General features: G+C 42.7%; 1 protein-coding gene across 2 annotated transcripts in view; it reads right to left on the bottom strand.

Annotated features, from left to right (window-relative positions):
* si:dkeyp-97b10.3 (NACHT, LRR and PYD domains-containing protein 1b allele 2) overlaps positions 1–7,330 on the bottom strand; it is a 77,952-nt gene extending 70,622 nt beyond the window's left edge. For both annotated transcript variants that reach the window (XM_063044899.1, XM_063044900.1), the window contains exon 1: positions 7,105–7,330. In XM_063044899.1, the coding sequence (XP_062900969.1) occupies positions 7,105–7,142 (38 nt within the window). In that variant the 5' untranslated portion in view covers positions 7,143–7,330. The remainder of the gene's footprint in view (positions 1–7,104) is intronic.
* Positions 7,331–12,156: the final 4,826 nt, after the last annotated feature.

The raw sequence follows: 12,156 nt of genomic DNA, 5'->3' as shown, positions 1-12,156 counted from the left end.
TGGATTTCTTTAAACTATATCAATTAGTTTATCTGTGCTTATCCTTCCCACTATTTGAAAGTCTTCAATCAAATCTTCTTAACACCTACAACTTTTCAGCTCAGGAGCTCCACTTGTTCGTTACATGTCATGGGAAGCTCCACTTGTTATCAAAGACTGCACTGGCACTACTTCCTGCACCCCTACTGAGCTTGTCAATTTCATCAACTTTCACCCTGCCCTCAAACTTACTTGATCCATATCAGACACCTCCGTCTACTTTCTTGATCTTTTTGTCTCTGTCTCACACTGGTATGTTTATACTGACTCTCACAGCTACTTTGACTAACTTTCTTCACTTGTAAAAACACACACATCAAAGTTGCTGGTGAACGCAGCAGGCCAGGCAGCATCTCTAGGGAGAGGTGCAGTCGACGTTTCAGGCCGAGACCCTTCATCAGGACGAAGGGTCTCGGCTTGAAACATCGACTGCACCTCTTCCTAGAGATGCTGCCTGGCCTGCTGCGTTCACCAGCAACTTTGATGTGTGTTGCTCGAATTTCCAGCATCTGCAGAATTCCTGTTCTCTTGTAAAAATGCGATTCCCTTTTATTAGTTCCTCTGTTTCCATCACATCTGTTCTAGAACATCTGAGATGACCTCCTTCTTCAAAGAATGGCGTTTCCCTTCCAATACCATAGATGCTGCCCTCAACTGCACCTTCTCCATTTCCAACACATCCATTCTCACCCCATAACAGGGATAGGGCTCCCCTGTCCATATCTACTACCACACAAACTTCTGTGTCCTGTCACATCATATTCTGTAACTTTTACCATCTTCAGTGGAATCTGCCACTAAGCAAATCTTCCCACCACCCTCTCCCACTAGGCTTTTTGTAGGGATTGTTCTCTACATGACTTCCTTGTCCATTTGTGTTTCCCCACTTATCTCCCTCCTCCACTTAGCCCTGCAAGTGGGACAAGCATTACACCCACCCCTGCACCTCCTCCTTCACCACCAATCAGGGTCTCTACATGTCTTTCCAGATTAGTTCACCTGAAAGTCTGTCAGGGTCATCTACTGTATCCAGTGCAGCCTCCCAACATAGACTGGGGGACCACTTCCTCAAGTACCTTCGCTCCCCTTACAACGTCGAGATTTCCTGGTGACCGCCCATTTCAATTTGACTTCCCATTCCTATTCTGACATGTTGGTCCTCACTGTCAGGATGAAGCCGTTCTCAGGTTGGAGAGTAACACCTCATATTATGTCTGGATAGCCTCCAACCTGATGGCATGAACATTGATCTTCCTAACTTCCAGCAATTTCTCCCCCTCTATTTCTCTCTTTTCCATTCTCCATTCCAGCTCCCTTCTAACCCCTTTTCTTCTCTTCACTTGCCTATCACCTCCAACTGGTGCCTCTCCTCCTTACCTTTCCCCCATGATCCACAGTCGTATCCCATCAGATTCCTTCTTCTTCAGCCCTTTACCTCCATCCATCTATTAGCTTCTAACTTTATCTCCTCTCTCCCAAACACCCACCTGTCCCTTCACCTATTACCTTCTAACTTGTACTCCTCCTCCTCACCTTCTCATTTAGGCTTCCCCCCTTTCTTTTTCCGTCTTAATGAAGGGTCTTGGCCCGAAATACCTACTGTTCATTCCTCTTGATAGATGCTGCCTGACCTGCAATAGAGCTCCCTGTAGGTGTGCTCAATGGTGAGGAGGGCTTTACCTGTGATGGTCTGGGCTGAGTCCACTATTTTTTGTAGGAGTTTCCATTTAAGGGCACTGGTGTTTCCATACCAGGCCATGATGCAACCAGTCAGTATACTCTTCAATGTACATCCATAGAAGTTTGTCAGAGTTTTAGATGACACGCCTAATGTTCTCAAACTTCTAAAGAAGTAGAGGCTTTGCTGTGCCTTCTTTGTAATAGCATTGGAGCTGTGCTTGGCCTCACAGCCATAAGTGTAAAGTGAATGGAGCAGGGGGCTAATCACAGAGACTTATGGTGTAGCTATGCTGATGCCTGATTGGGGAGATGTTGTTGCCTGATTGGGGAGATGTTGTTGCCAATCTGAACTGACTCAGGTCTGCATATGAGGAAATTAAAGATCCAATTGCACAAGAAGATATCAAGGTCTAGGTCTTGCAGTTTATTGATCAGTTTGCAACCCATAAAATCAAGTGGAAACACCAAGTAATTGCCTAAGGCCACATCCCTGGGATCCATTTTTCTATTATCTTGCTAATCTTTAATGCTAATGATGCTGGACAAGTGCCATTTTCCAGCTTGGTATTTTCATTGTAAGCTCAACTGATTGGTTAAAAGTCTTACTCATTAGTATATCATATTTTTGAAGGCATAATTTTATTTCTATTACTGTAACATGTGATATAATTTCTTATAATTACAAGTACAGAATCAACCACAATAAAAAAAATGGGCAAATGGAAAACTCAATACCCTAGTGCAAAAATATCCAAAACATGGGTCATGGACTCAATACAGTAGCTCCTTGGGTTATTTTACCTTTGAGTGCAGAGTGGTCTTCCATGAATACAACTGACCTAGCTGCGATTCAGCTTATTTGTAAACTAAGATTTGCCTTTGGTTGTTCTTTTGTTATTTACGGACTATGAGAATGAAAAGAAACAGTTCTACAACCTGATGACTCCCACCCTCTACAGCAGTGCTAGAAAGTTTGTGAACCCTGTAGAATTTTCTCTATTTCTGCATTAATATGGTCTAAAATGTGACCAGATCTTCACACAATTCCTGAAACTAAATAAAGAGAACCCAATTCAATAAAAAACACAAAAAAACATTATACTTGTTCATTTACTTATTGAGAAAAATTATCCAATACTACATGTATTTGTTGGAAAAAGTATGTGAACCCCTGGGATAATGCCTTCTACAAAAGCTATTTGGAGTCAAGTGTTCCTATCAGTGAGATGGGATTGGAGGTGTAGGTTGTAGAGGTATATAAATAAAACACAAAGTCAGGTACTGACAGAGTCTGCTCTTCTCAAGAAAGATCTGTTTATATGCACTACGCCTCAATCAAAACAACTTTGAGGACCTTAGAAGAATTGTAGAGGTGCATGAAGCTGGGAAATGCTACAAAAGCATTTCTAAAGACCTGAGTGTTCATCAGTCCACAGTAAGAGACATTGTCTACAAATGGAGGAACTCAGTACTGTTGCTACTTTCTCTAGGAGTGGGCATCCTGCATAGATCACTCCAACAGCACAATGTGCAATGCTGAAGCAGGTGAAAATGAACTAAGGGTAACAACAGAAGCTCTAGAACATGCTAAAGTCTCTGTTCATGTATCCACTCTGAGAAGATCAATGATCAACAATGGTGCTCATGGAAGGCCACCACAGAGGAAACCACTGCTCTCCAAAAAAGTATTGCTGCATGTTTCAAGTTTGCAAAAGAACACCTGAATGTTCCACAACACTTCTGGGACAACGTCCTATGGACAGATGAGACAAAAGATGAACTTTTTGGCAGAAATGCACATTGGTATATTTGGGGGGAAAAAGGGCACTGCACACCAACATCAAAACCTCATCCCAACTGTGAAGCATGGTTGAAGGAGCATCATGGTTTGGAGCTGCTTTGATGCCTCAGGGCCTAGATAGCTTGCAATAGTTGAGGGAACAATGAATTCAAAATTGTATCAACACAGTCTACAGGAAAATGTCAGAGTAGCAGTCTATCACCTGAAGCTTAATAGAAGTTGGATAATGCAACAAGACAATGATCTGAAAGACAACAGTAAATCAACAACAGAATGGTGAAAAAGAAGAAAATTTGTGTTTTAGAATGGCTGAGTCAAAGTCCTGACCTTAATCCTATAGAAATGTTGTGGAAGGACCTGAACCAAGTAATTCATGCAAGGAAACGCACCAACATCCCAGAGGTGAAGCAGTGTTGTAAGGAGGAATGGCCTAAAATTTCTCCAAGCCGATGTGTAGGACTGATCAACAGTTATCGGGAACATTTGGTTGAAGTTACTGCTGTACAAGGGAGTCACACCAGTTACTGAAAGCAAAGGTTCACATACGAGGGGTGATTGATATGTTCATGGCCTAAGGTAGGAGGAGTCAATCTTAGAAAACCTAGCACATTTATTTTTCAACATAGCCCCTCCTACATTTACAGACTTAGTCCAGTGGTCGTGGAGCGTACGGATCTTGGACCTCCAGAAAGTGTCCACAGGATGGGTGATTGATAAGTTCGTGGCCCAAGGTAGAAGGAGATGAGTTATACAGCTCTGTTACATGCACATGCAAGTCAACTCAGTGATTATGCAGAAAGTTTGAAGTTAATAACTCATCTCCTTCTACCTTAGGGCACGAACTTATCAATCACCCCTGTTGAGTTATTAATTTCAAACTTTCTGCATAGTCACTCAGAGTTGACCTGCATGTGCACGTAACGAGAGTTGTATACCTCATTTCCTTCTACCCTAGGCCATGAACTTATCAATCACCCCTGCTGTGGACACTTTCTGGAGTTCAAAGATCCGTATGCTCTACGACCGCTGGACTAAGTGTGTAAGTGTATGAGGAGACTTATCATAGGGTGGGCGTTGATGAGCAGACCCAAAAGCAAGACACAGACATTGAAGTACTGGGAACTGGACTGGACTAGAGTTAGGGACAGGACTGGACACAGACTAGGAGCTGGGACAGGAAGATAGACTGGGCTAGGACTCTGGCAAGGAAAGCAGGATCAGGACAAGGAACTGGGAACTTGGAGCCTGGGCTTGGACTCCGAGTCAGAGACTGGACAAGGACCCAGAACCTGCATCTTGACTCTGGCTCAGACCCCAGAACCAGGTGAGGACATGACATGGCTACAGGGCTGGACGCAGGCTTGGGTTCTTCGAGGCTTGGGTCGGTTAGGCCCTTGACTATGGAGCCAGGACTCCTTAGAGCACAGGGCCAGGACCGTTCCTAGGACGCAGGGCCAGGATGCTTACTAGGATGCGGGACCGGGATGACTGCCGAGGTAAACCACCGAGGAAACTGTCAGGAGTTCAGACGGAGAGGGGAAGGGAACAGTCTAGCCTCAGGGTAACGGCAAAGTCAGCCTGGCTTACCCCACGGAGGCAAGGACTTGAAGGGACAGATCCCACCATAAGGTAACAGCAAAGAGAGCCCGACTTACCCCACAGAGGCAAGGGACAGGTCCAACCACAGGGTAACAGCAAAGACAGCCTGACTTACCCCACGGAGGCAAGGACAGAAAGGGAGCTCAATCCAGGGTGGCTCCAAGTCTCAGGGCTGCCAGCAACCATGGCTGGCTACAGAAACAGCTGAATCCCTATCTAGTTCAGACTGGCAGACAGCCACTCAGCTGGCCCCTGAGACAGCCATACCACAATGACTACTCCAACTAGAGACAACTAGGCTCCATGAAGCTGTGGTCCTCCAACCAGGCCTAAAGATCACAAATGGCTGCTCTGACCTTCCACCAGCAGGTTGCTCCAAGGGGATACTGACAAGGCAAACCAGCACCCACACTCACTCCCAGGGCCACTTATATTCCCAGCCCCAAGACGAGCATCAGGTGCCTATGATTAAGCCCAACTGAAACAAGGGACAGCCGGAAGACCCAGAGTCTGTAGTCCATGGACCGGACCATGAACCGGAACGTGGATTTCACAGACCGGACCATGTCAGGACTATGTTGAAAAATGAAGGTGCTAGGTTTTATGAAATTTAACTCTTTCTACCTTAAGCCACGAATTTAACAATTACCCTTCATACTTTTTCCAATAAATACATGTAATATTGGATCATTTTTCTCAATAAATAAATGAATACATATAATATTTTTGTGTTATTTATTTAATTGGGCTTTTTTGTAATTTATTTTTTATTGAAGTTCATCATCAAACAAACATTTCCATAAGATGTATTTCAGATATTGTACATATATATCATATAGTCATATATGCCACAAATCTCCACATAATATTTATCTGAGGTATACACTTATAGAAAAGAGAGGAAAGAAAGAACAAGCAAAAGGAGAAAACTATGTACAAGTAGGGGAGTGATCTTATCTAGTTGTAGGACCTATGTGAAGATCTGATCACATTTTAGGTCATATTTATGCAGAAATAGAGAAAATTCTACAGGGTTCACAACTTCCTAGCACCACTGTATTTTGCAAGAAAAAACACACGTGGTAGTTAGTTTAGAGGTAGTTTTTCTTACAAGTACGCCACTAGCCGGTGTAAACTTGTCTGTGTATTGTTAATTTCTGCTGTAATCTATTAGTCATTTGTATAGTAGAATATTATTCCCCGTGATCATGTGACGCAGATCTTCAACGGCTGCGGATATTGATAAGAGTACTGAACAAACAACTTCAAAGAGAGGAACTTGTAAGAAATATATGCTTTCTATTGAAATTTCGCAACTACTAAGCATTTCTGCGTCTGTTACAGCGTGGACATTTGTTTCCACAGAATCCAGGAACAGTGGTCGCGTCCCTCCCCTCAACTTGAGGCAAACACGAGTTCCCGTTCGTGCACAGGTGAGGCGCTTCGGTACTGCCCACCTGGTCCTTCGGTCCCATATACCCCCCCCCCCCCCGTTTCCATGAAACTATACACAGCGCCCATCCCGCAGGTTTCGCAGAGGTAGCTGGCCCGATATGTTTGCTTTCCGAGTTCGTGCATCAAACCTACATGTGCGATGTTTTAGAGCTGCTTTAAATATGAAGATAATTATTTGCTGTCGCTGATATTGCAGCTTTAACATCAGCTCTTTGTTCTCTAAACATGGCGCCAAGGATAGTACCGTACTCAAAGCACGATTCGCTTAATCTCCCAAACAATAACAGACCCAGCTCTCGCAGCTGCAGGAAGTCACCCAAACCAAAATATAAAGAACAGAGGCCTGCAGTGTTCTAAAATATCCAGATTAGAAAAAAAAATTTCTGTTCTTAATCAAAATATTACAGAAATCAATCGAGCTACAGTAACTGGGAAAAACAGTTATACTGGACGCCTTTATTGATCAATATGACACGCGCTCTCAAACACATGCACATGTATTTTATACATAAAGCTAATTTTACACTGACCTGGCTTGCATTTCTTCAACTGAGAAATCTGCAACCATCTCTATCCATTGAATGCGTCAAGTTTACTGGGTACTTAAGGTTTTAAAAGTCAGTGGCGGGAAGAAGACGGAACTTCCCCCCCCCCCTTTCCCCCGAGTGCCAGAGGGGTGTGGAAAAGTGATAAAAGCCTGTGAGGACCATTCTCGAATGAACAGGAAGCAACAATAATAAAAGCAGAACTATGACGACAAGGTGGCTCGTATTTCAGGGATATAAGTGCAGCCAGTGTAGATCCTGTTCTCTGTTGGGAGTTAGCATTACGATAAACAATATTAAAACTATATTAGTCGGATGCCGTTTTGATTCCTTTCATCAAAAATGAGACGTCAGCTTTTATTTTCATCGCAAGTGCAAAGAAACCGAGTACTTCAGCGAGAATTAGCTTCACAGTTTTTTTCACGACGATAGTCTCTTTCTGCAATAAACAACTTTTGAGAACAGTAATTAATTTCAAGGTGTGTCTAGGAGCACCGGCTTTTGAACTATTTGAATTGAAGCTCCAATAGAATACTTAAAGGAGAAGGTGACTTGCAGCATCGTCCAGGACTCAGTCATTACTGTTCAGAGGTAGAGGAAAGATACTTTTAAAAAGCAGTGATAATGGTATCAAGATAATGTAAGGTTCAACATGCACATCAATAATTACATCAAATCCAGTTCACGCAAATGGAAATGAATAAACAGTCGACGTTTAGGGCGGAGAGCCTTCATCAGGACTCAAAAGTAAGGGGGGAGGCCCCAGAAAGCTGGTGAGGAGAGGGGAATAAGGCTAGTTAAATGGTGATAGGTGAGGCCAATGGGTGGTAAAGATAAAGAGCTGGTGAAGGAGGAATCTGATAGGAGAGGAGAGTGGACCATAGGAGAAAAGGAAGAAGGAGAGGACCCAGGAAGAAGTGATAGGGAGGTGAGAAGAAGTAAAAGGTTAGGGTAGGGAATAAAAGAAGAGGGGAGGCAGAGTGAAAAATATTTTTGCTGGAAGGAGAAATCAATATTCATGCCATCAGGTTGGAGGCTACCCAGATGGAATATAAGGTGTTGCTCCTCCACCATCATATTGGCACAAGAGGACCGACATATGGGAATGGGAATTTGAATTAAAATGTTTGGCCACCAGGATGTTCTGCTTTTGGAGGCTGGAACAGAGGTACTTGATGAAGTGGTCCCCCAGTTTACGACAGGTCTTACCAATGCAGAGGAGGCCACTTTGGGAGCACCAGACACAATAGACAACCCCAGCAGATTTGCAGGTGAAGTGTTGCCTGGAAGGACCTTTTAGAGCCCTGAATGGAGATGAGGGAGGAAGTGAATTGGTGAGTGCAGAACTTAGGGATAAGTGCCTGGCGGGAGATTAGTGGGCAGGGACTAATGGACCTTTTCCATTTTTGATGAAGGGCCAGCAATCTGAAATATTAACTCCATTCCTCTGTCCACCAATGCTGCCTCACCTGCTATGTACTTAAAACATTTTATGCTTTTTTGGGGGGATTTTGGTTAGCTGAATTACATGCAATATGCCATCTTGCCATCACATTGTTTCAGATTCTTAAATCTAAAAATATTAACAGGAGATAGTAAATTGGAGAGCTGCAATGTCTGATTCTCAGAAACCTAGATAAATCTCAAAGTAATAAATGTAAGATTCTTGTGTTGATATTTCGTTGATTCAGTGTACACATATAATGACAAGGAAAGGAAACAACAAAGTTCAATTTTGCAGTCACCTGCACATTCTACACTGAAGAAAGTCATCGTTGTTGAAGCCCATCAGGATGCAATCTTCACTTTATATTTTGCGTGGAACATTGACTTTTGTTTCAATATCTTTCAAGACTTTACAAAAGTCTTTACAAAAGACTTTACACAGACTTTACAAAACATCTGTCCAGCTCAACATGTCTCAGACAATTGTTTCATATTTTCTATGACATGGAGGGAGGCAAATTGGCCTATCAAAAGTACAGGTTGTTGGTTCTCAGAGGTATCTCATCAATCCCATTCTCCCACTTATTTTCCTGTCGTCTGCTCTCTCTCCTGTGCCCATCAGCTCCAGTCTGAATCTCTTGCTATCCAACTGCACAAGATATAATTTACAGAGGCTAGTCAACTAATCAGACCCCAAATTTGGGCCACCGGTACCATCGGGGGAAATAATTCTTATAGTGATTTTTGGCAAGGTATACACCCTTAGTGCTGGAAAATATGTGATACCAGTGCAGCGGTGGTAGCTTTGTGTGTAGAACTCTACCAAAAATAGTGACAGATCTCTATGGGATGAAGAGACTGGTCATGAGTTGCAAGGTATCACAGGCGCACAGATGGTGAGGCAGTGGAGGAGCTTCCTGACCAAAGTCAATAACAAAAATAGTCTCGTTAGCTTCATAGTCCATGAATGGAGGAAGGCGGAGTACAGAGCAAAGCTACAGAAGATTCTGTATGCAACTGTGAATGACAAATGTTACAGAATCACATCTCAAGACAGTGAGGAGGTGTCAGCTCTTCAGTGTTAACAAGAAGAAGCAGATGGCCGCCTACTTCTCCATGCTGCCTATGCCACAAGAGAGGGATACCAATCTGTAGTGATCTGCTCAGAAGACACAGACGTCTTTATCATGTCTTTAGCATTTTGTGACAAGATTGAGGCCCCATTGTTCCAGGAGTGTGGCACTAGAACCCGTACAAGGCTTGTAGACATCAGGAAGATTGCTGCCACTGTTGGCAATAAGTTTTATAGGACTCTCATCGGGTTGCACGCATATACAGGATGTGACACTGTAAGCGCTTTTGCAGGCAAAGGGAAGACAAGTGCCCTGAAACTTCTGACTGGCAACAGGGAAACTCAGGACACATTCTTAGAGTTGGGTCAGGAATGGGACCTCTCCCCAGAACTGATGGACAAACTGGAGGCACTTACATATCTCCTATATGCCCCACAAGCATCGACCACCAAGGTCAATGAGCTCAGGTATCACCTTTTCTGTGCCAAAAAGGTGAAATCGAAAGTCATCAACTCCCACCATACAAGGACTGCCTAACAAAATATGCACAACAAGCCAACTACCAGGCTGGTATATAGAGAAGATGTCTGGAGAAGGACCCACAAGTGCCAAGCCCTGTTGGCAGAGGATGGAAGATGGAGAGAGAAGAGGAAGCTGAACAGTTGGTGGTGCACTGGATGGAAGGCCAGCCAGCACTCGATGCCATCCTGGATCTACTGGCCTGTAACTGTCCAAAAAAAATGTTCACTCCCAAGATGTATGTGTGTTGCAAATGGCCTCAGGTGTACTGACATGTGTAGACTGGCAGACTGTGAGAACCAGGCTTCCACCTCAGAGAGTGTGGAAAGTTCAGATGAAGATATGGAAGACGTGGAAGACTTGGAAAATTATTATAATTATTAATAGGTTATGAAAGTATGGAAAACAAAGTATGGAAAGCAGTTTTTGATTAAGTATATTCATTTTACAACCAAATGGGGCCTAGGTTATGGCCGTGTGGAGCCCCACATTTGAATTATTGTACTGTAATTCTATAAGCTATGACAAAAGCTTAAGATTGTTTTGATTTGATACAACAATATGGAAAATATCATGACATTGATAAAACTCCAGAAATCTCTCCAAATGAGGCTTTTACCTTTCGGGGGGGGGGAACATTTTCTGCTGTACTGATGTTAATATGGAATATATACAAAAAGTGATTACTTATTTGAGTGCCTGAATAAATTCTCCACAAATCCATGTGATTATATGTGCCCTAGGGTTTTTATTGACTTTTCCAAAATAAACAACAGACAAATATTTTTCTAAAAATGAAATGATTCACTCTGCTGAAATTGGGCACTGTACTGCGAGTGCCACCAATGACATAGTTTTCAGTGTAGAATTTTATAACAACATTTGATGAAAAGTGCTTGAACTCAGCTATCATTGTGACAAGATTCAATGTTGAGAGATCACTGATACCACAAGGTTGAATATATATATTGTACTTTACATCGGCCACTTTTCAGAAATGTTTTTACCTCCTTTCAAACAAATGATGCTATCTTATTTACTGTGTATGCCTTGTTCCCACATCCTTCACTCATCAATTCAGTCTAATCTTGGAATCATACAGCACAGAAATGAGCCCTTTGCCCTACCATCACCATGGCAAAGATTTTTACAATCTATGCTAAATATTGATTTAGTTTCTGCATCATCTCTGGAAATGAATTTCACAGACACATAATTTTCTGTACAATGCTGTTCCACCAAAAATTTCTACTCAGTACGATGAAATTTCTTCCTCGTGTGAACCTCAGAGAGTAAACAGTATACATGGCAATAATAAATACACATGAACCTTCCTGTCATCTAATCTCATGAAAGCAAATAACTACCAAAAATCTTTCTTCATTCTTGTACTTCCTCAACATTAAATGATTTTGTAAACACAATATTGCTTCTATTGAGTAGGAAAATACAAAAGTCTCTTGAGCACAAGTGACCTGCTACAAGTAGCAATAACCAGATAATTAGCTTTATGATGATACTGAATATGGAAAATACATTGAATCATTTCCCAGTGTTACAAGGAGTGACTGGGGGTGAACCCAAGTGCAGGACACAGGCACGGAGATGCGGTTGAGAGGTGCTTGCACAGTCGCAAATGTGGAACAGATAACCAGGAGGAATCTTAGACACGGAGCTCTGATATAGAGTCTTGACACAGAGACGGGGTTTTCATGGAATAACTTGAAACTAGAGCTGAACTTAGAACTAACGGTTCTAAGCGGTTGGAAAATGAAGTTATAACACGGGAATAGACCAACGAACTGGTGACTCGTGGTTGTGACGCCAGAGTTCTTATCCTGTAGTCTCTGATGGAAACCAGGTGTGCCGTAATTAAGTGAACTAGCAGCAATTGAGAATCTAATGACTGGAATTAAAGCATAATCAAGAAGATAGGAGCGAGATGGGGGACAGCCAGACGGGACCATGAAAGTATCCTCCTTCAATGGGAGTCTCCAGG

The sequence above is a fragment of the Mobula hypostoma genome, chromosome 4 (assembly GCF_963921235.1).
Source record: "Mobula hypostoma chromosome 4, sMobHyp1.1, whole genome shotgun sequence".
Classification (NCBI taxonomy): Eukaryota; Metazoa; Chordata; class Chondrichthyes; order Myliobatiformes; family Myliobatidae; genus Mobula; species Mobula hypostoma.
The sequence above is the reverse complement of the archived record's forward strand: the minus strand, read 5'-3'. Positions and strand labels throughout refer to the sequence as shown.